General features: G+C 38.2%; 1 protein-coding gene and 1 pseudogene across 11 annotated transcripts in view; both read left to right on the top strand.

Moving 5' to 3' along the window:
- Positions 1–26233, top strand: part of Nf1 (neurofibromin 1) — a 285217-nt gene that overhangs the window by 125771 nt on the left and 133213 nt on the right. For all 10 annotated transcript variants that reach the window (XM_087191932.1, XM_021248915.2, XM_021248918.2 and 7 more), the window contains 8 exons: positions 10544–10657; positions 17639–17718; positions 19510–19633; positions 21329–21478; positions 22538–22787; positions 23411–23484; positions 23744–23827; positions 25466–25906. In XM_087191932.1, the coding sequence (XP_087048058.1) occupies positions 10544–10657; positions 17639–17718; positions 19510–19633; positions 21329–21478; positions 22538–22787; positions 23411–23484; positions 23744–23827; positions 25466–25906 (1317 nt within the window). The remainder of the gene's footprint in view (positions 1–10543; positions 10658–17638; positions 17719–19509; positions 19634–21328; positions 21479–22537; positions 22788–23410; positions 23485–23743; positions 23828–25465; positions 25907–26233) is intronic.
- On the top strand, positions 13437–17632 carry LOC101718689 (zinc finger CCHC domain-containing protein 17 pseudogene; annotated as a pseudogene). The gene has a single exon (XR_015443279.1). The product of XR_015443279.1 is annotated as a zinc finger CCHC domain-containing protein 17 pseudogene (transcript).

Below are 26233 nucleotides of genomic sequence, written 5' to 3'. Positions count from 1 at the left end.
ATATCCTTTTATTGGTACATTTTAGGTGTACAATATAATGACATTCATCATTGGAGATATGCATCTTTACATACTCTCTTGGTTCTTATTTTTTCCTCCTTCCCCTGCCCTCCCTTCAACCCCTCCATCCCTCCCTATTTACAAAGACTTCATTTCCTTTTTTTCGTTTTCTCATATTCCATTCCCTTCTTTCTTTTCCCCTACCCCTCCCACTTCCCCTTTGGCCCTTTTCTTCCTATTTCACATTATCTATTATATCTTTTAGTCCTTATTTACACTTTCAGTTTCTCACACTAGAGAAACTATTCGGTATTTACACATGTGTATCCTGTTTATTTCACTTAAGAGTATCGCCTCAATGTACATCCATTTAGCAATAAAGGTCTCTAATTTCTAGTTTTTGATGGCTGAGTAGTGTTCCATTTTATAAAAAAACCACATTTTCTTTATCCAGTCTCCAGTTGATGGGCATTTGGGCTGTTTCCAAGTTTTAGCTATTACAAACTGCGCTGCTATGAACCTGGGTGCACATATATCACTGTGGTATGATTCTTTTAAATCTTTGGGGAAGATCCCCAGCAGTGGAATAGCGGGGTCAAATGGGACTTCCAGTCCTAGTTCTTTGAGGTATCTCCATACTGATTTCCACAGTGGTTGCACCAGTCTACACTCCCACCAGCAGTGGAGCAGGGTTCCTCTTTCCCAACAGCCCCGCCAGCATTTGTTATTGGTTAATTTCATGATAGCAGACATTCTTTCTGGAGTGAGGTGGAATCTCAGTGTTCTTCTCATTTGCATCTCTCGAATGACCAGTGATGTTGAACATTTTTTCATGTATTTATTTGCTATTTCTACTTCTTTGTGTGAGAAATGTCTGTTCATTTCAGGTGCCCATTTTTGGATTGGGTCTTTAAATTTGGGAGGTCTGATTTTTTTAAGTTCTTTATAGATTCGAGATAGTAGACCTTTTTCTGAGGAAGAGGAGGTGAAGATTTTTTCCCACATTGTGGGTTGTCTCTTCACACTGCTGGTGGTTTCTCTTGCTGTGCAGAAGCTTTTTAGTAAAAAGAGATCCCACTTGTTGATTGTTTGTGCTAGTTCACGGGCAACTGAGGTTTTGTTCATAAAGTCTTTTCCTACACCGATGTCTTCAAGGGTTCTACCTAACCTCTGTTCCAACTGGTTCAGAGTTTCTATTTTAATATTTAGATCTTTAATCCATTTTGATTTTAGTTTAGTGCATGGTGAGAGATATAGGTCTAGTTTTAATCTTTGGCAAGTTGAAGCCCAATTTTTCCAGCACCGTTTATTAAAGAGGCTATCTTTCCTCCAGTGAGGGTGTTTGGCTCCTTTATCGAAGATGAGATGGCTGACTGTGTCGGGTGTTGTTTCTGCATCTTCTAATCTGTTGCACTGGTCCTCAAGTCTGTTTCTTTGCCAGTACCATGCTGTTTTTATCACAGTAGCTTTGCAGTATAATCGCAGGTTGGAGATTGTGATACCCCCTGCCATGTCTCTGTTACCTAGAATTGCTTTTGCTATTCTGGGTCTCTTCATGCTCCAAATGAATTTTTGGATTGTTTTCTCGAGGTCTATGAAGTATGCTGCTGGGATCTCAATTGGAATTGCATTAAATCTATATAGCAGTTTTGGAAGTATGACCATTTTCACTATATTAATCCTTCCTACCCAGGAGCAGGGGATGTCTGTCCTTTTCTGATATCATCTTCAGGCTCTCTTTTCAGAGTGCCATAGTTTTCAGAGAAGAGGTCTTTGATTTCTTTCGTTAGGGTGATTCCTAGGTATTTCAGCTTTTTGGATGCTATTGTGAAAGGAATTATTTGCCCTATTTCTGTCTCAGTGAGTCTGTCATTTGTGTAGAGGAAAGCTATTGATTTTTGTGTGTTGACCTTGTAACCAGCTACTTGACTGAATTTGGTTATTAAGTCTAGAAGACTTTTGTTGGAGTTCGTTGGGTCTTGTATGTAGAGTACCATGTCATCTGCAAATAATGACAATTTGACTTCTTCATTACCAATCTTTATTCCTTTTATTTCTTTCTCTTGTCTAGTTGCAATGGCTAATGTTTCCAAAACTATATTGAACAAGAGTGGTGATAGTGGACATCCTTGTCTTGTTCCTGATTTTAGTGTGAAGGATTTCAGTTTTTGACCATTTAGTATGATATTGGCTGTTGGTTTGTCATAGATGGTGTTTATCAGATTGAGGTAGAGACCATCTATTCCAATTTTTTGTAGGTTTTTTTTTTATCATAAATGCATGTTGGATTTTGTCAAATGCTTTTTCTGTGTCTATGGCGATAATCATATGGTTTTTGTCCTTGGCTCTATTGATACAGTGTTTGATTTGCAAATGTTGAACCATCCCTGCATCCCTGGGATGAATCCCACTTGATCAGGGTGTATGATCTTCTTGATGATCTTCTGCATTCTGTTTGTCAGTATCTTATTAAGGATTTTTGCATCAATGTTCATTAGTGAGATTGGCCTATAGTTCTCTTTTTCAGTTGGGTCTTTCTCGGCTTTGGAGAGCAAGGTGATGTTTGCTTCCAGGAATGATTTTGGGAGTATTGCTTCCCTTTCAATTTCGTTGACGAGTTTAAACAGTAGTGGCAGTAGTTCCTCTCTAAATGTCTTATAGAATTCAGCAGTGAAGCCATCAGGACTCGGGCTTTTCTTGGTTGGTAAGTTTTTAATTACGTTTTCAATCTCACTGATTGATATTGGGTTGTTCAGAATTTTTAGGTCTTCTTCGTTCAACTTTGGTAATTCATATGTATCTAGGGATCTGTCCATTTCTTCTGTGTTGTCCATCTTATTGACGTATAGGTTCTAGAAGTAGGTATTGACGATCCTCTGGATTTCTGCTGGGTCTGTTGTCATTTCACCCTTTTCATTCCTAATTGCATGGATTTGGGCCTTTTCTTTCCTTTTTCTGACAAGGTTGGCTAAGGGTTTGTCAATTTTGTTGATTCTTTTGAAGAACCAACTCTTGGCTTCATTGATTTTTTTTGTATCGTTCTCTTAGTCTCCATTGCATTGATTTCTCCTCTGATCTTTATAATTTCCTCCCTTGTATGAGCTCTGGGATTGTCCTGTTCTTCTTTTTCTAGAAGCTTGAGGTTCAGCATCAGGTTGTTTAATTGGGCTTGTTCTGTTTTCCTAATATGCGTATTCACTGCTATGAATTTCCCTTGTAAGACTGCTTTCATTGTGTCCCATAGATTCCGATATGTTGTATTGTCATTGTCATTTATTTGAAGGAACTGTCTGATTTCTTCTTTAATTTCCTCTGTGACCCATTGGTTATTCAGAAGTGTGCTGTTCAATTTCCATGTGTTTATGAAGTTTTTGCAGTTTCTTTTGCTGTTGATCTCCAATTTCATCACACTATGGTCTGATAATATACAGGGGATAACTTCAGTTCCTTTGCACTTACCTAAATATTTTCTGTGAATGAGTATGTGGTCTGTTTTGGAGAATGACCCATGTGCAGCTGAGAAGAATGTGTATTCTGATTTTGTGGGGTTAAACACTCTGTAAACATCTGTTAAGTTCATTTGTTCAAGAGTTCGATTGAGTTCTAGTATTTCATTACTTATTTTTAGTGTAGTTGATCTATCTATTTGTGACAGTGGGGTGTTGAGGTCCCCCACTACAATTGTATTAGTGCATATATGACTTTTCATGTCCATTAGTATTTGTTTTATATAGTTGGGTGCACTAGTGTTTGGTGCATAGATATTTATGATTGTCATCTCTTCCTCTTGGATTGTTCCCTTTACAAGGATGTAGTGTCCTTCTTCGTCTCTCTTAATCAGTGTTGGTTTGAAATCTACTTGATCTGCCAAGAGGATAGCTACTGCTGCTTTTTTTCGGGTTCCTGTCGCATGGAGTATTGTTTTCCAACCTTTAACTTTCAGTGTATGAGTTTCCTTTTGAATGAAGTGTGTTTCTTGTGTGCAGCATATTGTTGGATTTTGCTTCTTGACCCATTCTGCCAGTCTGTTTCTTTTGATCAGTGAATTGAGACCATTAACGTTGATGGTTATAACTGAAACGTATTGACTTGTCATTGCCATGACTTTTTCTTTTTGTTGGGTTCTCCCCCTTTACATTTAATTTCTTGTCATGCCAGATGAGTTCATTCTGCTTTGCTTCCTGGGGTTGTGATCCTCAATGTCTGTTCCTAGGATATTGTGTAAAATTCTGTGGAGTGCTGGTTTGGTATTCACGAAGTTCCTAAGGTGCTCTTTGTCATGAAAGTATCTTATTTCTCCATCCATTTTGAAAGATAGTTTTGCAGGGTACATCAATCTGGGTTGGAGGCTGTGTTCTTTTAGGACTTGGAATATGTCATTCCAAGCTCTTCTTGCCTTGATGGTTTGTGTTGAGAAGTCTGCTGTGATTCTGATGGGCTTTCCTTTGTATGTGATTTGTTTCTTTTCTCTCACTGCTTGTAGAACTTTGTTCTTCTGTTGAGTTTCTGGAATCTTAACAATTATATGCCTATGTGTAGATTTTTTTTGATCAAGGCTATTTGGAGTCCTATATGCCTCACTTATCTGTATGTCAAGCTCTTTTTCCCTGCTTGGGAAGTTTTCTGCCATTATTTCTGTGAAGAGATTTTTTATGTCATCTGCACTCTCTCCTGTTTCTTCATTGAGCCCAAGCAGTCTTATGTTATTCTTCTTTGCATCATCTAGCAGCTGCTGGATTGATTTCTCATGTTCCCTTATAATTTTGAAGCAATTTTTCTTTTCCTGGTCACTAATTGCAATTTTATCTTCTGTATCTGAAATTCTGTCCTCACATTGGCTCATTCTGCTGTGTAGATTTTCAATGGAGTTTTTCATGTCCTGGAAATCTATTTGCATCTGTTTTATGGATTCCATTTGTGTCCTATGTTGGGATTCCATCATGTTCCTGAGCTCCTCTCTAGATTTATTAATCATGTCTTGCACTAGGGGCACAATTTCTCCTGTTATCTGAGAAATTATTTCTGATTTCATTTTTTCCAGATCCCCTTTTGTTGCCAGTTCATTGGGTCCAGGTGGTTGAGTATCAGAGTGTTCCATCTCATTTCCCTTTGGGGTTGCTGTAGGTGAACTGGAAGTCTGGTTTTGAGACTTATTTACGTGTTTTCTTATTTCGACTGGGGCAGGGGGCTGTTAGTGCCTGCACGGATTACCTCTACTGAGCTGGGTGAGGTGGGACAGGGGCCAGGAGCAGCAGTAGGGATGGTGACCCAAAAGCCCTTTCCTGTGGGCTGGGAGCAGCGGGAAGGATGGTGGCCGGGAAACCCCTTCCTCTGGTCCAGGAGCAGTGGGATGGTGCCTCAGAAGCCCCTCCCTCTGGGCCGGGAGCAGTGGGAGGGATGGTGTCTGGGAAGCCTCTTCCTCTTGGCCAGGAGTAGTGGGACAGAAGGTGGCCCAAAAGCCCTTTCCTCTGGGCTGGGAGCAGCGGTGGGGATGGTGACCAGGAAGCCTCTTCCTCTGGACCAGGAGCAGTGGGAAGCTGGCTCAGAAGTCCCTACCTCTGGGCCGGGAACAGTGGGACTCAGTACCTTGGTCTGGTGGTCTGGTGTCCTCTGCGTCTTTGTAGTGTGGAATCAGGTGGCTGCCTGTCTGCAGCGGGCTGATTCGGCGTGTGTTCCGTGAGACTGGGGACCTCGGTAGGGTTTGGGCAGACCTGCCTGTCTGCAGCGGGCTGATTCGGCATGTTCTGTGGGACTCAGGACCTGCCTGTCTGCAGCGGCCTGATTCGACCTGTGTTCCGTGCGACTGGGGACATAGGTAGGGTGTGGGCAGACCTGCCTGTCTGCAGCGAGGTGATTCCGCGTCTTCACTTCTCTATTTCAAAAGATCGTCTCCTTGTCACTTTCTATCCATCCTTTATCATATTCTTTGTTTGTATTTTGCCTCACTCAAATGAGAGATACCATATAGTATTTAAGCTTGTGGTCTGGCTTATTTTACTCAACATTATATTTTCCAGGTGCATCCATTTTCCTACACACATCTCAAATGTGTCATTCTTTTTTTTTTGTACCAGTGATCGAACTTAGAACCTCGCATTTTCCAGGCAGGCACTGTGCCACTGAGCTAAATCCCTGGCCCTAAATCTGTCATTCTTTATAGCTGAGTAGTATTCCATTACATACATATATATGTGTGTGTGTGTGTGTGTGTGTGTGTGTGTGTGTGTGTGTGTATATGTATATATATATATATGTCACATTTTCTTTATCGAATCATCTGTTGATGGGCATGCAGGCTGCTTCCAGAATTTAGCTATTATGAATTGTGCTGCTATAAATATTAGTATGCATGTATCTTTGTAGTAGGATGACTTAACCTCTTTGGGGAAGATAACTATCAGGGGTATAACTGGCTCATGTGGAATTTCTAATTTCAGTTCTTTGAGAAATCTCTGTACTTATTTCCATAATGGTTGTACTAGTTTGCATTCCCATCAACAATGCAGGAGAGTTCCTTTTTCACCACAGCCATGCCAACATTTGTTATTGTTTGATTTATTACCATTCTTTCCAGACTAAGATGGAATCTTAGCGTTGTTTTAAATTGCATATCTCGGGGCTGGGGATTTAGCTCAGTGGTTTCGCCGCCTGCTGTGCAAGTGCAAGGACCTGAGTTTGATACCTGGTAACAAAAAAATAAATAAATCGCATTTCTCTAAAAGCCAGAGATGCTGAACATTTTTTCATATATTTGTTGAACATTTGTATTTCTTCCACTGTGAAATGTCTGCTCATTTTTCTTGCCTATTTCTTTACTGGGTCTTTAATTTTAGGTGGTTTAATTTTTTTTTTTAAGTTCTTTGTATATTCTAGATATTAGTCCTCTGTCTGAGGAGTAGCTGGGAAAATTTTTTTCCAGTTCTGTAGGTTGTCTCTTCACTCTACTGATTGATTCTATTGGTGTACAGAAGCTTTTTAGTCTGATATCTCATTTGTTGAGTTTTGCTGTTTCTCATCCAGTTGAGGTTCTGTTTAGAAAATCCTTTCCTACAACTATATCTTCAAGTGTTTTACCTATTTTATATTCTAAAAGGTTCAGTATTTCTGTTTTAATGTTTAGGTCATTGTTCCATTTTTATTTTAATTAAGTATGGGGTGAGATAAGGGTCCAATTTCATTCTACAAACATAACCAGTTTTACCAACACCATTTGTTGAATTGGCTGACTTTCCCCCAGCATATACTTTTGGCCCCTTTTTCAAAGATCAAATAGTTGAATATGTCTGAGAAGGTTTCTGTATCCTTAATTATGTTCCATTGATCCACGTGTCTGTCTTCATTCCAGTACCATGCCATTTTTGTCAGTATTGCTTTTTGTAGTGTAGCTTGAAGTCATGAATTGCTATGCTACCTGCTTTGCTTTTATTACCCAAAATTATTTTTGATATTCTGGGTCTCGTTCCATATGAATTTTAGGATTGTTTGCTCTGGATTTGTATAGAATATTGTTGGTATTTGGATTGGGACTGCATTGAATCTATATAATAGTTTTGGAACTATCGCTATTTTGACAATATTGCTTCTGCCTATCTAGGAGCAGGAGACATCTTACCATTTTCTGATGTCTTCTTCAATCTCCTTTTTTAGAGTACTGTAGTTTTCTTTGTAGAGATCTTTCACTTCCTTGGTTAGGTTAATTCCTAGATATTTCATTTTTCTTGAAGCTACTGTGAATTTATTATTTTCATAATTTCCTTCTTATCCCATTCATTGTTGGTGTACACAAATGTTAATGATTTTTATGTGTTGGTTTTATATCCTGCTACTTTGCTGAAGTTGTATATTAATTTTAAGAGTTTTTTGGTGGAGTTCTTTGGATCTTCTGTGTAGAGTATCATGTCATCTGCAAATAATGATAATTTGAATACTTCCTTTCCTATATTTATCCTTTTTATTTCTTTCTCTTGCTTAGTTGCTCTGGCTAATGTTTCAGGTACTATGTTGAATAGAAGAGGTGATAGTGGACATCCTTGTCTTATTCCTGAATTTGAGGGGAATGCTCTTAGTTTTTCCTCATCATGGTGCTGACTATTGGTTTGTCATAAATAGTCTTTATCACATTCATGTATGGTCCTTTTATACCTATGTTCTTCGGGGTTTTTATCAAGAAGGGGTGTTGGATTTTGTTAAAAGCCTTTTCTTTTTCTTTTTTTTTGGTACTGGGAATAGAACTCGGGTCCTTGCGCTTGCGCAGCAGGCAGCGAAACCACTGAGCTAAATCCCCGGCCCCTAAAAACCTTTTCTATGTCTATTGATATGATCATGGTTTTTGACCTTGCTCCTGTTTAAGTGATGTATTACATTTATTGACTTAAATATGTTGAACCATCCTTGCATCTCTGGGATGAAACCTACATGATCATGATGTTTCATCTTTTTGATAATGTGCTGCATTGTATTTTCTAATACCTTGTTGAGAATTTTTACGTCTGTGTTCATTAAAGAGATTGGCCTATAGTTTTCTTGTTTAGTTGGGTCTTTAACCAATTTTGGGATCAGGGTGATACTGGCTTTCATAAGTGAATTTGGGAGCACTCCATCCCTTTTGATGTGGGGTCTGATTTTTATTGGAATACTTTCAGTTGAGGTGAAGAATTAGTATTGAGAGTTTTTGGAGGATATTTTGTGGGGGAAGGACGAGATATAGGGGAAAGGGGGTTTACTTTGTGGTTATGAGAACTTGCTTTTATAGGAAGGACAGTAAGCTAGGTAAGATACGGAAGAGCCAAAGACTTAGGATGGGCAAGATTGGGGTATTATAGTAGTGAAGATAGACGTGACTGTGAGGGGACTAAGTATGGGGAATTAAAAAATGTGGGAGAATTCTGCCGCCTGGCTCGCAAGCACAAGGTCCCAAGTTCGACCCCCAGTACCCAAAAAAACAAAACAAAACAAAACAAAACGTGAGAGGAGGAGTTTACGTGTTTGGAAAAAGAATAAAGAAGTATGTTAATAATACTTATCTTGGGGATTTGAGGTGAAGAAACTAGTTAAAGAACTGAGATGAGGGAGAGAACCTAAACACCTATTAAATCAGAGCCAATGAACAATATACAAGAGTAACAACCTAATAAATACATGAAACCATAAAAGAACATAACCCCACATTACTAAATAACTCAAGAAACATACAAAACTTAAACCAGTAAGATGTCTGATGGAAACACATATTAGATATTCCAGTGAGACATTGCATATGTGATTCCCAAGTAGCTCTTTTGCCAGAGAATCTGAGTGCTCACACCCTAATAACTCCTCTGGTACTTCCACTGCAATACTGAAGTTAACTCAGACTCAGGACCTCTTTCTGCCAGGTTGCAGGCATTCTTGCAGAGTTTGATCCACTCTGAGCTCTAGGGTTAGGAACTCTTGCTATCCCTGTGCCCTGGGTGTGATGGTGGATTCGGCAGACAGGTTCACTGGCACTAAATTGTCCCCTGAGCCAGGATTATCCCCATGCAATCAATTCAACTACAGCAGCAACAGCCTAATCTGTTACAGTAGTATCTATCAGGGCTAGTTGAGATATAACATACAACCCTGCTTGCGGTCTCCCTTTAGCAGCAGGAACATGGTGCTGGCTAACTCAGGCTGAACCTGGCATATGACCTCAGGAACTGAGTCTGTGATCTTCAGACCCTGGCTCTCAGTGGGACTCACTCCAAACTGCTCTCCTAACTGCCAGAAGTCTCCCGTGACTGTCTTTCCCTTATCCACTCTAGGAATTTGTCAGTGTGAAGCAGTCAAGGGACTGTTTTGGGACTGAAGTTCAAACACCCAGCCCTTCCCTACAGTGGCATCCCCCCCAGCTCCTCCTCTGTGCAACTGTGTCCTCGGGTGCTTGTACCTCAGTCACTAAGCAGCTTTTGACTCTGGAGGGCCGCTTGGGAAGCAGTGTCTCCAGTTCTTCCTGCTGTCTTCAACCACATAAGATTCTCCTGGTCCAGATGCAGATCTTTGTGAGCAGAGTTGTTAGTTTCACCTTTGCCTCCTAACTGGCAGCTAGCCAGCCACTGTCTGTGGCCCTGCGGTTTCTCCCTGCAGCATGGTCCACGTCTTCTGTGTCACTTAATTCTGTTTTTCCTCCTCTGTCCATTCCCTCTTGGTTCTTGTGCACCCTCATCTCACTTCAGTTCCTCTCCAAGCTATTGTTTTCCAGACTCTAGAGACTGTCCTAGAGAAGCTGAGTTGCTAGAGCTCACTGTTCTGCCATTTTAAATATATTTATGAAGCTTTGAAACCATCACCACTAATTCAAGAATATTTTCATCACACACCCCTGTAAGAAATCTAGTACCTGTTAGCAGGTGTTCTCTATTTCTTCCTCCTTATAATCCCTGTCAATTGATTTTATTTTATTTTTTCTCGGTACTGAGAATCAAACTCAGGACCTTGCACTGGCAAGGCAGGTGTGGCACCACTGAGCTAAATCCTCGGCCCAATTGATATATCTTTAAATTGAAGTTGGCCTTTTCTTTTGCAGAACCCAAGGAAACAGGGCCCTGAAACTCAAGGCAGTACAGCTGAATTAATTACTGGGCTCGTCCAGTTGGTCCCTCAGTCACACATGCCAGAGATTGCTCAGGAAGCAATGGAGGTAAGGTGAAAATAAATTCTAGGCTCTTGAAGGAAAGGTTACAAATGTGTATCTCTTTCCCTTGTCCTTCCTCCCTGTCTTTCCCCCCTCTCCCTCTGTTTTTCCTCTTGTATGTACATTCTTGTGTTCCTTGGGTATGCGATTTTTCTGAGTAATAGATATCACTTCTGGAATGGAATGTTTGTCTTATACATTGGTTTATAAATTCCATGGAGAAAGAATGGGTTTATTTGCTTTATATCATAGGTAACAACACTGTGCAAATTCTTTTTTTGTTTTTGAGACAATGTCTTGCTGTGTTGCTCAGACCAGTCTTGAACTCCTGGGTTCATGTTATCCTCCTGCATTAGCCTTCCAAGTAGCTGGGATTATAGATGTGTACCACTGTACCCAGCTTACATTGTGAAAATTCTTACACTTAATAAAAATGTTCAGATTTTCTAATTGTAGTTAAACTTTTTAGTATATATTGATTTTAAAATTGAGACACAGTTCACATGCCTTAAAGTTTACCATTTAAAGCATACATTATAGTAGTTTTTAGTATAGTCACAAAGTTGTGCACCTGCTACCCTTAAGTCCAGAACACTCTAAAAAGAAACTCCATTCCCCCATTACCCCACCTCTCCTTCCATTGGCAACTCATCTGCTTTAGTCTGTGGATTTGCTTATTTTAGACATGTCATATGAAAAGAATCATACCATATGTGGCCTTTTATGTCTGACTACTTTGACTTAATATTTTCAGGGTTTATCTATGTTGTGGCACAACTCAGTAATTCATTCCTTGTCAGATACTCCATTCTATGGATATTGATTTTTTTCATCTATTCATCAGTTGAATAGATTTGTCTGTTTCATCTATACATCAGTTGAATTTTGGATTTTTTTCTACTATTGGCTATTATGAATAAAGCTGCCATAAACATTTATGTAAAAGTTTTTACGTAGATATTTAGGTATGCATCTAAGGGTAGAACTGTATAATTTTATATTCACATTACCAATGTATGGGGGTTCTAGTGTCTCTGCATTCATGCCCACACTTGTTATTGTCTGATTTTTTTTTTTTGTCTGATTTTAATGATAGCCAGCCTAGGGGTGTGAACTAGCTGATCTTTTTTTCTTTTCTTTTCTTTTCTTTTTTGGTACTGGGGACCGAACTCGGGACCTTTTTGCTTGCAAAGCAGGTGGTGGAACCACTGAGCTAAATCCCCGGCCCTTTTTTTCTTTTTTTTGAGACAGCATCTCACTGTGTAATTCAGGCAGGCCTCAACTTCCTGGCAATCCGTCCTCCAACTTGCTAGGATTATAGGGATCCACCACCACACCTGGCCCAACTAACTTTTTATTTTTATTTTTTCAGCTGACTTTTAAAAAGTTATTTTTACATTGATTACTTGATAAGTACAGTTTTAATCTAAATAAAATTTATTGAAACATAATTTTACATTAATAAAATCATGTAAGATTTAGAGTATTTCTCATTACCGAATGAAGTTCCTCTTTTCCACTTAATACCCCCACTCCCTGTCCTAAACAACCACTGATCTTATTTTTGTCATCACTCCACAATATCTCTACAGGTTTGGAATGTATCCTTACTCATCTGGCTTCTTTCACTCAGCAACTTTTTTTCAGATTCATGTTATTGATGCTATGTATTGCATTGAGGATTATATTTATTCACATGTTGATGGGCACTTGAGTGAACATATTTGTTACTGCCAAACTTTACCTTGCACTCCTTTGTCTTCCCTCTCCCTACTTTTTTTTTTTTTTTGTACCGGGGGTCGAACTGGGGACCTTGCGCTTGTGAGGCAGGTGCCAGAACCACTGAGCTAAATCCCCGGCCCTCCGCCCTGTCTGCCCCCTTGCTTCCTTTGCAACCACTGAACCACTGATTTGTTTTCTGTTACTATATATATATATATATATATATATATGCATGTTTTTTGGATTTTTTTGGTCCCACTGGGGATTAAACAACTCAGGGTTTTATGCATGGTAAGGAAACACTCTGCCACTGAGCCCAGCCCTTTTTAAATTTTGAGACAGTATTTTACTAAGTTGCCTAGGCTGACCTTGAATTTATAATTCTCCTGCTTTAACTTCCTGAACAGTTGGGATTTAAGCATACCACCACATCTGGCAAGTTTGTATTTTATATAAATGAAATCATGAAGCATATATTTCTTTTTGTCTGTGTTTTCTACTTCAGCATAGTGTTGTGTCAAGAGTTCATTCATTGTTTTAAAAAGTTCATTCCATTTTATGCTCCAGTGTTCTGTTGTGTGAATATAGCACAATTTGTTTACCCCTTTGTCCGTTGGTGGACATTTGTGTTTCCAGTTTCTGGCTATTACAAATAAAGCTCCTGGGAGCAAAGTGTGATGGCGCATGCCTGTAATCTCAGTGCTCATGGAGCTGAGGCAGGAGGATTGCCTTGACTTTGAGGCCAGCCTGAATTGCACAGTAAGACACTCTCGGTCTTGTGGGCGGGAGCTCACTGAGTGGATTTGGCCCTTTGGGCAATGCAGTGGCTCTGGGAGTCGGAGCCAATGCCTAGACACCAGAATTAGCTTTAGCAGAAGAGAAATGGAGGAGCCATAGAACATAAGGATGAATTCAGGAAGGCCTGAGACCATGGAACACTTGCCTGATCTCTACACTATTTTCCAAGGAGAGGTTGCTATGGTGACAGACTATGGAGGCTTTATCAAAATCCCAGGCCGGGGCCGGGGATTTAGCTCAGTGGTTTTGCCGCCTGCTGCATAAGCCCAAGGACCCAAGTTCGATCCCCGGTACCTAAAAAAAAAAAAAAATTCCCAGGCTGTCGAAAACAAGGTCTGATCCATCGAACTCAAACATATCATCTTGTCAGGTGGATAAGCCCCCTGAGATAGTAGATATCAGAGACAAAGTGTGGGTGAAGCTTATTGGCCGAGAGATGAAAAATGATAGGATAAAAGTATCCCTCTCCATGAAAGTTGTCAACCAAGGGACTGGGAAAGACCTCAATCCCAACAACATTACTATTGAGCAAGAAGAGAGGAGGAGGCGGTCCTTCCAGGATTACACTGGGCAGAACATTACCCTGGAGGCTGTCCTTAACACTACTTGCAAGAAGTGTGGCTATAAAGGTCACTTTACAAGACTGTTTCATGCAACCAGGTAGGACCAAATATTCTCTGATACCCGATGAGGAAGAGGAGAAAGAAGAGGCAAAGTCAGCAGAATTTGAAAAGCCTAATCCCACAAGAAATTTGTCCAGAAAAAGAAGGAAAAGAAGAAAAAGAAACATAGAAATTAGAAGTCGTCTGATTCTGACAGCTCAGACTCTGAGAGTGATACTGGCAAAAGGGCAAGGCACACATCAAAAGACAGCAAGGCAGCAAAGAAGAAGAAAAAGAAAAAGAAGCGTAAGAAGAAACACAAGGAGTGAGAATAGAAGAGAATCGGAGTGGGTATGGTTGAGGGAATATGAATCTGGGAGCTTTGTGCATTGAAGCCCTGGGCCCTGGAGAGACTCAGTAGTGAGAATATGGCCTCCCACCCCCAGTGACTTCACTCCTATGGGAGGTGGTTTCCCCTCATGCAGCAGGCAGGTTTGGGAATTGAGGTCAAAAGCAGCTGCCTGAATGAGCTGTTTCTTTATTGCATCTTACCCCTTTGCAAGTGACCCCTGGAGCCCACCCATTCATTCACCAACTTCCTTCACTCAGCAGGTGGACCTTTTACCCAGCTGCCACTGCCAGAGCTGGATTCCTTTGCAGGATCTGGGCTAAAGCCACAGGTACTGCTGTGGAGTTGAGCTTGGCTGTAGTTGGAGGAGTGATTGCCCCTTCCTATTGGACTGTCTTGGGCCAATTGGCTCGTGGTCTCTGCTGCACCCACACAGGAGCAGAGGGAAAGTGGCAGTAGGAGGGAGAATGTGGTAAGAAGTGGTGCTCACTTTTTACATTCCCTCAACATGGTTCTACTGTGCTAGAAGTGACAGCCAGTGGCCACAGTCAGAAAACAATCATTTGCAGTGTGACTCCTTTTGTGTATGACATTCCACCAGACCACTGAACCAGACATCTGAGGCCAAGATCATTGCTGTACTTTCTATGTATTACTGTGAGAGTCTACTGGTTCTCCTTCAAGTCTCTGCATAAATTCCTGGCACTGGAAAAAAAAAAAAGACACTGTCTCAAAAGACAAAAATACAAAACTTCTAGGAACTCTTAAATACAAATCTTATACATAGACAGTGCTTTCAGTTTTCTTGAGTAAATACGTATGAATGGCAAAAATTTTACTATGTGGTATTTACAAGAGATATATCTTAAATATAAGAACACTGGAAGATAGTACAAGAATAAAATGTATGGCATACAAACATTTAACACAGGAAGGCTGGTATATAGATACAGAGTTTAAAGCAAGAAGCATGATTGGAGATGAAGAACATCTTATTACTGAGGTCTAGTCCATCCTGAAAATAAAGATCTGTATAAATTTAATAACAAACCTTCAGAATATATAAATCAAGATATATAAAAATATATGAAGTAAAAAGATCATATACTGTAATCTTTTTGATAGTATATGTCAAGATAGATAACCTAAAAGGTACTGTTTACAAATCCAGTTAGAATAGCCTACTTGAACATAACTTCTCAAAGTCTGATAGAACAAACCGGGAGAACAAAGTTTGTTAAAACAAACAAAGTGGGAGGGTGGTAGGGAATAGAACATTTTAATGACACAGTTATCCAGTTTGACCTATTTGTCATATATAGAACACTACAGTCAAGTACACATGGAACTTTCTTTTCAAATACATGTGAAAAGTGTTCATTATGAGCATAAAACTAAAACCAAAACAAGCACCCTGGAAGAAGTATTCCTGAAATATCTAGATTTGCTGCCTAGACTGCTTTCCCCACATCCTACCCCTTATAAACACTCCAACCTCTTACTCTGACCTCATGATTCTTCTCTTGTACGTTCACTTGCTATTCTTCTTGACAGTGTATTCTGACCTGAATAAATGGTAAATTGGTAAATTCTTTTACCACCTGTATCACTGGCCATCCAGTGCCATCTGGCATGGCAATAACTACCATTAATGATTAATTTGCAGTATCTATTAAAAGCCTAACATATGACCTAGTAATTCATCCCTAACTATAGAGCCAATAGAATTGCATATGTCTGTTTACCAGTAATACATACAAAAATTAATAGTGTAACTTGCAGTAGTTTCTTCCAACTAGAAATGAATAAATAATTTTGAATATATACAGTTGAATACTGTACAACAAAGAAAAAGAATGCGCTATGCTAAATGTAAAATATGGGTGAATCTCACAAACAATATTGAGTGAAAATAGCCAAACACAGAATATGTTGTATGCTCCCCTTTATATAAATGCAGGCAAAACTAATCTGTGAGATGAAAGTTGGAACAGTGGCTACCTTTCTGAAAAGCTGGTGATGGGGAGGAGAAATAAAGGCTTCTGGGTGTTGGCAATGCTAATTTGATAATGGTGAAAGATGTATGGATTTGTGAAAATTCATTTGGCTATACTGTAAGATTTGCTACTTTTTGGGTTTTTTGTTTTTTGGGTTTTTTTTGGTACTGGGGATTGAACTCGGGATGTTGCGCTTGTGAGGCAGGTGGCGGAACCACTGAGCTAAATCCCCGGCCCCTACTTTTCTGTGTATAATACTGTATGCTTCAATATATAAATATTTAGGAAAAATGTTTCAGCATTCACTTGTATTCAGGAGGATCACAAATTCAGGCCCAGCCTGGACTACTTAGTGACTCAGCAGGACCCCATCTCAAAATAAAAAATTCTAAAAGGCCTGGCTGGGGACATAGCTCAGTGAAAAGACCCTGGGTTCAATTCCTAGAAGAGCAAAACAAAAAATGACACAATTTTTAGAATGGGCTGGAATGTAGCTCAGTGGGAAGGCCCTGGGTTCAATTCCCAGTACTCCTAGCCCCAAAAAGTGTTTGAAATAATACAGGTCTAGATTTTTATACAATTTATAACTTTCAAAGTATAAATTGACCAGGGTTAGACATTCCTAGTGCAGGACAGGTTATCATTGCAGCTATTTGCAGTTCATCCATTTAGTTTGATTTTAGGAGGAAAAAAAAAAATCAGTTCTCATTTTTTTGTTCCAGTGTTTATTGGAGTTTTAATAAAACGCTTCAAGGAGAATAAAGAATCCTTAAGTGTGCTGACCAAGGACTGCAAAAATGTACAGAGCTTATCAGTGTGTGTTGGGGTGAGAGTAGGGAAAGCGTTGTGGAATTGGAGTTAAGGTAGATTTGAAGGAACATTCTACACTTTATTCTTTATATCTTTGTTGGCTTTAATTTATATAATAGTATATTCATATGATACTTGTATATTTAAACTCAATTATTTAATTCCCATCAATCCTCTGTGAGCCAAATTCTAATTTAAGGTCTATGGTCAGTTGAAAAACAGAATGAATAGCCTGCTGTGAAGTGCAAAGTTTGTTTTACTTGGGCTTTTCTCAATTTCAAAAAATAATTTTTCTGTCAACAAAAGATTCTGTGGCAAGTAAGATACTTTTCACTCTGTCTTTCACTAATTTTAGGGAGCCCCACCTTACTTGAGGATCAACCTATTGATCCAGGGAGTTACTGTCTGTTGAAATCACTTGGTTTCCTAAAGCAGTTTTTATGTGTATGTATTTGTCCTGGATTCATCAGTCCTTTACCTTTATATATGCATGTCATTTAAGGATGATAGAAATAAAATGATTTCATTTTATATGTTATTCCTTAGAGTTTTGTATTCTGTAGTGTTTGTCTTTTTTGTCTTTAATCTGTGTCTAGGCTCCAGTTACATAGCTCACTTTGTTAGCATTTGTAAAATAAGTACCTGAGGGTTATTTTTTTAAGAAATTTTTTGAGTGAGTTATCTGTCTCTCTCTCTTTTTAAAATTCAGGCTTTGCTGGTTCTTCATCAGTTAGACAGCATTGATTTATGGAATCCAGATGCTCCTGTAGAAACATTTTGGGAGATTAGGTATATGTACTTTTTATTTTTTTAATTCCATTTTAAAATTTAATTTTGTATTTTTTGTCTTCAAATAGTAACTCTACGGTACTTAGTTCATTATATAACTGTTCACTTATACCTCTAGAGGTTTTGTGATTTTTGTATTTTACCTGACTTGATATTAGGAGAATTTTAAAATTTCAACTGTAAGAACAATGTCACAGCAATATAGGAAATAAATTCTTAAAATAGTGCTAAATTTTACCACCCAGCTATCAGTACTTGTTTGGTATAACTTATTTTTTGTTTTTTAAAACTGTGATCTTTCATAAACTCTCCATAATAACAGTGCTTTGATGATGGATATGTGGCAAGAAGGCAAAATATACATACAGAATTTCATTGTCTAGTTCCTGGGTTAAATAATTATCTCTTAATGAGCATAAAGGTACTGCACTGAGGAAGATGTAAACATGAAAACCTCAAGTTTTGCCATTATCTTATTGTAAAACCTGTGTGTGCTAAGTCACTTGGTAGCTAAGTTCTAACCTTAAGCATTATTCTCTGACAATAATATAATGTGAATCACAATGTAATTTAAATTTTATAGTTACCACATTATAAATTAAAAAGAAGCAGGTAAAGTTCATTTTTATAATACATTTTAATTAACCCAGTGTATATACAAGTCTAGAATATTATAATTTCAACATATAATCAGTATGAGTTGTTAATGAAATATTTTATATTCTTGTGTTCACAAAGTCTTCACAACTTGGTGTATGTTTCAAATGTACAGCACATCTTAATCTGGACAAGCCACATTTAAAATGCTCAGGAGTGGGGCGGGGATTTAGCTCAGCGGCACTGTGCCTGCCTTGCAAGCGCAGGGTCCTGAGTTCAATCCCCAGTACCAAAAAAAAAACCCATAAAATAAAATGCTCAGTAGCCACATGCGGCTGGCTAGTGTCTACAGGGTTGGACACTTTAACTTTAGATTGGCATCAGAAACTTGTTCTCTAGAGGGTCAGATAGTAAATATGTTAGGTTTTCATAGGTCACCCAGTCTCTATTCAGTCACTGACTTCTGCTTTTAGAGCAAGAAAGCAGCTGTGGACAACATGTGAATAAGTGGATATGGCTATATTCCACTAAAACTTTATTTTTAAAAAGCCAGTGATGGGCCGGGGATTTAGCTCAGTGGTTTTGCCGCCTGCTGCGCAAGCGCAAGGACCCAAGTTCAATCCCTGGTACCAAAAAAAAAAAAAAAAAAAAAACCCCTAAAAAGCCAGTGGTGAGAGGGAGGGGGTAAGAAGGGAGAGGAAGAGGAAGTAAAAGGAATTCACACACACACACACACACACACACACATACACATATATGGATGTACCAACTCCCTACAATGGATGTAATCATACACTAATAAAAATTTTAAAATAAGTTTTAAAAAAGCAAAATGCTGGACTGGCTTTGATCTAAAGGGGAATTTGCAGACCCCTGTTCTATATCAATAGGTTTATATACAGTGTGTTGTGCATGGGACTTCTTTTTATGCCCACTGCAAGGATGGGATACTTGAATAAAATACTGGGAGTTTAGGGAGTAGGGGGCTTATTTTTATTGCTTTTTAATTATAACCTGTAGACTTCCTTTGATTATGCTGCTATTAACACTTAGATAACCATTTCTCTAAAACCCTGCATGGGAAAGTAAACTTTTCTAAACTGATATCTGTGATGAGAAAATGGCATTCTCCTGTACTGATTACGTTGTATTAGGTTGTTTATTGATGATGCTAATAAACTCTTGTTACTGCAGTTCCCAAATGCTTTTTTACATCTGCAAGAAACTAACTAGTCATCAAATGCTTAGTAGCACAGAAATTCTCAAGTGGTTACGAGAAATTTTGATCTGCAGGAATAAATTTCTTCTTAAAAATAAGGTAAGCAAAAGGACATTTTTAAAATTGAAAGAATATTTGCAATGGTAATGGGACAGATTTAAAAAATGTGTATTAGCCAAATTAGTTCTATTTCAGTTCTTCCCTCACAGTCATTAAGAGAAATATATATGTCAAGGATAGGGGCCAATAAATCAGCATTTTAAAAATCTGAGCCTTTAGGGGCCAGGAATTTAGCTCAGTGAGTCTGCCGCCTGCCTCGCATCTGCAAGGTCCCAAGTTCGATCCCTGGTACCAAAAAAAAACACACCAAATATCTGAGCCTTTAGATAGCTGGGAAGCCTAGAAAATTGGGTCTGCTTTAAGGTAGTTAAGTTTATTGCTTTGCTTCTTTGTATTTTTTAGAATAAGATTATATATTCAATAATAATTGAAATTCATTTTTAAAGAATTGTATACAAGAGCTCTTAATTTTCTACCAGTAGCATATAGTATCACTACTGTTTGCTTTGTTAAAGGAAAAAGAATATTCCAAGAATATTAAAGAATTAAGTAGTAATTAAAAAAAAACTGAGCCTTTGGCCTTAAAACTATAATGTTGAAGATTTCTAGTTGACTTAAATAGGACTGTGTTTGGGGCCAGCCTAGGAGACATGGAAGCTACTATAACTAAAGTAGCCTAAAGAGTATATTCTCTCTTTATTCTCAAGTCCAAATATAAAATTTGGATCTCCTATCTAGGCCAATTCAGAAAATGTTGCTTATCAAGAAGCCAAAGGAAGAGGGCCTCAATTGAATTTATTTATATTCTTTATATTCTTTATATAATTTCATCTTTTGAGAGGATAAGAGTCTTCCTTAGGTTGGAGTAGCGTTTTCTTTTTTTTTAATCCCAAACAATTAAGACACTAAGGTTGTAAGAAATAGGAAAGACCCTTGCATTTCTTTTAACATATAGTTTGTATAGCTAATTAATTTAAAAATTCTTCTATTATGGCATAGTTTTAGGAGTATTTGATTTAATGAGTTTTAATGCAGCTCTGGAATCATAGCTGTGAGAAATCTTAAATGTGTCAAACTCATATGCAAACAGTACCATGGATCTTGTTAAATTTTTGGCTTCAGTTGTGCTGATGGTAAGGTGAGTTTATTTATATCTGACTTATCTTGATGTGTTGTAGTAGTGGAACTTGAGATTATTCCAGAGAAAGAGATTAGACTTCAGAGTTTTGTGCCCTTACCTTTGGGATAAGTACAAACATTAGTGATGTAGTAATGAATCTAAAGTACTCTGTTTAGCAAAGTAACTCCGGTGACATAGTTGATGCATCACTTCATCTTATAAGAGTCAACTTCCAATTATCCTGACATGGCATAAGATAGAATCTTATGAGAGGAAATCTTTGTTATTTATACAGTACTTGATTGAGATTGCATTATAGTTTCATACAGTGGATTTATATTGTTACTATTTCACTTGTGTTCACGTTAGACTTAATTTACTTGCATTGTTTGAATCTGATATTTCTAATTTGAAGAGTTGAAAACAGAGAAGTTTCAAGGACATCGAGGAAATATTTGTCCTAATGAGTTTCTAACAAATGTTTCTCAAGGTGAGACATAGAAATTGAGAAGGGTAGGTTTCCCAGGATGGTCTTAAACAGGAAGACTGTTCATATTAAGCATTTTTTCCTCTTGGTTGTCAGGGCTTTTTAGAGCTTACCTTCTTTTTTCTAGCAAGCAGATAGAAGTTCCTGTCACTTTCTCTTGCTTTATGGAGTAGGATGTGATGTTTCTGCTAGTGGAAATACCACTCAGATGTCCATGGATCATGATGAGTTAATGCGTCCTGGAGCTCCTCGGAAGGGAAAAGGAAACTCCTCCATGGTAACCAGCTTCTTTTTTAATTTTCTTGCATCATCTCTTTTCTGTTTTGTTGTTTGTTTGTTTTCCCACTAAATGAACATAAATTTCAATTAGGTAATTTAACATTGTAGCAAAAACTGCTTGGAGTCTAGGCAGGTGCAGTGGCATGTGCTTATAATCCCAGCATTGAGGGAGGCTCACAGGAGGATCACAAATAGTCCTGCCTAGGCAATTTAGCCATCCTTGTCCCAAAGTGAAAATAAAAAAAGGGCTTGGATTGTAGCTCAGTGGTAGAGTGCCTCTTTGCCCTCAATACTGTTTATATGTTTTGTATCACTGGTCCTTGTGGAACCTTGGCACATTTTTAATATCTCTGTGCCTCAGTTTCTCAGCTTTAAACTAGAGATAATAACCATTGCCCCAGAGTTGTTAGGATTAAGTGAGATCATTGATTGTTTGACACAGTAACTGATAGCTATAGTTATTATAATTCTGCACCCCATAAGAAAGACCATTTATATCTAGAAGTTTAAAATTAAGCAGTATCGTATTTGTTGCTGTCTGCTTTACTTGCTTAATTTACATTTGTTTTGTAAATGAGTGTTGCCATTTCATGTTTAGGAAATGTAATTCAGAGTCAAATGTAGCATCTATTGCAATACTTACTTAGTCTTGTTTGTGCCTTAATTTAATCAGTGCTACAGTGTGCATATTTTATTTCTTCCCTCTACAAAGTAGCATTTCCTGTTACTTCCTCTTCCTTTGTTGTTTATAATTGATTGGGAAGTGTGTTACATTTTTCCTGAAGTAGATTTACGTTCTGGTATTTCAGTTGTGTCTATGCTAGATTTGTTTTACATAGAACCTAGAACAAGATGATTTGAAATTCTACAGACAGTAATCATGTTGCTTCACGTAATCTTACTTAGATATGTTTGAAAAAATTGTTACCATGATTAAAGAGGAAAACTTTTATGAGTTTTAAATGCTAATAAGTACGGTACACCGTTTATGGATTGTTGAGTTTTGTAAGTAAACTTACCTATGTTGAAAATATATGTCTCTACTGCTGTGTCCCAGGATAGTGCAGCAGGGTATAGTGGAACCCCACCAATATGCCGCCAAGCCCAGACCAAACTAGAAGTGGCCCTGTACATGTTTCTGTGGAGCCCTGACACTGAAGCTGTTCTGGTTGCCATGTCCTGTTTCCGCCACCTCTGTGAGGAAGCAGATATCCGATGTGGGGTGGATGAAGTATCAGTGCACAACTTCTTGCCCAACTATAACACATTCATGGAGTTTGCCTCTGTCAGCAATATGATGTCAACAGGTAAATGTGGATAATGTTTTTAAGCTCAATTCTGCTTTGAATCAGATGATGTCTGATTGTGTTAAGAATGTAAAATTACTACTTTCTAGGTTTGCAGGGGAAATTCAAGTAGCTTATTTGTAATTCATTACTGAATAAGGTAGGATGAAAATCAGTATCATTTGAAAGAAATTGTTCATCTCTCACACAAAAAAATTTTTTTTGAGACCAGGCCTCACTATGTAGCCTAAACTAGCCTCAAGTCACAACAGTCCTCCTGCCTCAGCCTCCTGAGCGCTGGGGAAATAGGCATGGGTTACCACTCCTGGCCCTTGCAAAATTTTTAGTATGCTATGTGTTTGTTAAATAACTGGAAGTATAGATTATACTTATGTCCATTATAGATTATGTAATTTACTCTCCCTGAAATGTATATGGTGTAGTTTTAAGCACACTGGCATGGCTTTTGAGTAAGTCATTGTGGAGTTCAAGATAAATACCTTTCCTATGAGGTTGGTGAAAGAAGTCTTTATCACTTAAAGCATTTTATTTCTCCTACTCTGCCTTTTGAGTGGGCTTGTCAGGTTTCCCTTTGGCAAATAGCTTGGAGTGTAATAACTTGATTTGCTGTTGACTTTGCTTAGGAAGAGCAGCACTTCAGAAACGAGTGATGGCACTGCTGAGGCGCATTGAGCATCCCACGGCAGGAAACACTGAGGTATGCCCTCAGGGACAGAAACACTCCTCCCTCTCCACCTTCAGTTTTAGAAGCCTCCAGTTACGTGTGTGATCAGGATAGCTTTTGAAGTGAATCTGAATTATGCCCACATTACAAGTAATAGGTTATACTTGTAATGTGTCCTAAGTGGTTATGTTTATAATATACATACTTGTAATATGCACCAATTTCAAAACCTAGCTGTTACTGATTTTTAGGTCTTACATTTTCTTTCAAATGATAATTGCTTTCATTTTAGGCTTGGGAAGATACACATGCAAAATGGGAGCAAGCTACAAAACTAATCCTGAACTATCCTAAAGCCAAAATGGAAGATGGCCAAGTGAGTTTGTAAAGTTGATTTTTGTTTTAGTTGACGTCCTAAATGTGTGTATTTCACTTCAGTAATCTTTTGTGAGTCATTAGTGTTATAAGTATGTGGTTATCTTAGAATTATCGAATTGTGATTCATCTAGATCTGCATTGCCTATGTGGTAGACACCAGCCATGTCTGGCTGTTTACATGAATTTCTATTAAATTTTAACTTAGAATAATGAAAATTAAATACACTTCTGTTCCTGTCATACAGTAGCCATATAGCCGTGTGTGGCAATTAGTATGTTGAACAGTAGAGATGTAAAACATTTGCATCGTTGCAGAAATATTGGGCAGCACTGCTGGAAACCATTTATGGTAGAGACCATTTCTTTTTTGATTTTTTTCTTGCTCTTCCTTGTTCAGTCAAGGCATTTCACAAAATTTTTAGAAAGAAGAAGAGCAGGAATAGAGAAAAATAAAAGCAAAACAATTAATTTTGCTATACAGTTAGGTATTCTGATTAAGAGATCTAAATTTGTAGAAGCTTGAATGTATAAGTTAAATGAAATTTTAAAATTTGAGCATTTGTCAACAATTATCAACTATATAATTTCATTTATCAGCTAACTTTAATTATCTATTACCCCAGAAATTGATAATTAAAATTGGTACTTGTGTATGTTTGATTTGTATCACTCATGTAGCTGTCTTTGTAGATGCTTGAAAGAAGCTGGTTATTCTCCCATTGCTTTTTTTTTTATCATGCTTAATTAGAACAAAAATGCTATGTTTTGTGCAGTAAAATTATGTACCTAACATACCATTCGGAGAGGATAGGTAGTTTTTGAATGAAAGTCTTTTTTGGTAACCGTTAATTCACATAGCATAAAATTTACTCACTTAAGGAGTCTTACTCAGTGATTGTTTCTACTATATTCACAGAGTTGTGTAACCATCACACAATTTAGAACATTTTCATCATCTCAAAAAAAGAAAAACAAAACTTGTGCCTTTTAGTTATTTCTTCCCATAACCCCTTTTCTGCTTCTCTGTCTGTAATTCTCCATCCCTGGGCAAACACTAGTCCACTTTCTATCTCTGTAGATTTTCCTATTCTGGACATTTCCTGTAAAGGGAATCATAGATTATATGGGCTGTTGTGACTGGCATCTTTCTTTTTTGTTTTTTTGTTTTTGTTTTTTGTACTGGGGATCAAACTTGGGACCTTTCACTTGTGAGGCGGGCGGTGGAACCACTAAGCTAAATGCCCAGCGGCATCTTCCTTTAAAAAATTTTTTTTAAATTTTTGTGAGACAGGGTCTTGCTGTGTGGTTCATGAGCTCGTTGTGTAGCCCAGGCTGGCCTCAAACTCGTGGTGATCCTCCTGCCTCAGCTTCCTGAGTACTGGGATTATAGTTGGGCGCCACCACACCTGGCTGGCATCTTTCACTGAACATAATGTTTTCAAGGTTCATCCATGTAAATCAAAGCTTTTTAAAAGAAATTTGATACTCTGGATTGATTAAAAATATATGTGGTAATTTCAAGTTTTGCTTTCTAAAATGTAAAAAATGTACTGTTGAAAGAAATGTAAGGAGTAATTTGTCAGGTTTCAGCCAATCTAGGTTGAATTCATGCTCTCCACAAAAATTCTGTGTTTAGGCTGCTGAAAGCCTTCACAAGACCATTGTTAAGAGACGAATGTCCCATGTGAGTGGAGGAGGATCCATAGATTTGTCTGATACAGACTCCCTACAGGAGTGGATCAACATGACTGGCTTCCTTTGTGCACTTGGAGGAGTATGCCTACAGCAGAGAAGCAATTCTGGCCTGGCAACCTATAGTCCACCTATGGGTCCAGTTAGTGAACGTAAAGGTTCCATGATTTCAGTGATGTCCTCAGAGGGAAATGCAGATACACCTGTCAGCAAATTTATGGATCGGCTGCTATCTTTAATGGTGTGTAACCATGAGAAAGTAGGACTTCAAATACGGAGCAGTGTTAAAGATCTGGTGGGTCTAGAGTTGAGTCCTGCTCTCTATCCAATGCTATTTAACAAATTGAAGAATACCATCAGCAAGTTTTTTGACTCCCAAGGACAGGTAAAGTGTTCTCTGCTTTTTCACCCTTCCCTATAAATAGAGTGACCTTGTTTTCCAATAATGAAGCCTTTTTTTTGCAGATTATTTAAGTTAGGTACCAACATGAATATTCACTCAAAAAGTAAAAAGCAAAATGTTGTAGAGAGCAGTCATCTAATAATAGGCATTAGTTTACTTATTGAGACCTCTGGCATTTGAATGTGCCTGAAGGTATGAATATTATGGGCTATGAATGTCTGTGTATCTCCATGTTTGCCTATGACTGTTTGTGTATGAGAGAGAGAGGGAGGAGGAGGGGGAGAGGGAGAGACAGACAGAGACGGGAAA

This window comes from Heterocephalus glaber, unplaced genomic scaffold, assembly GCF_053883595.1.
Source record: "Heterocephalus glaber isolate CG9 unplaced genomic scaffold, H.glaber_assembly_v1.0 deba00001564, whole genome shotgun sequence".
In the NCBI taxonomy this organism is placed as follows: Eukaryota; Metazoa; Chordata; class Mammalia; order Rodentia; family Bathyergidae; genus Heterocephalus; species Heterocephalus glaber.
This window is presented reverse-complemented; position numbering and strand designations above follow the sequence as displayed.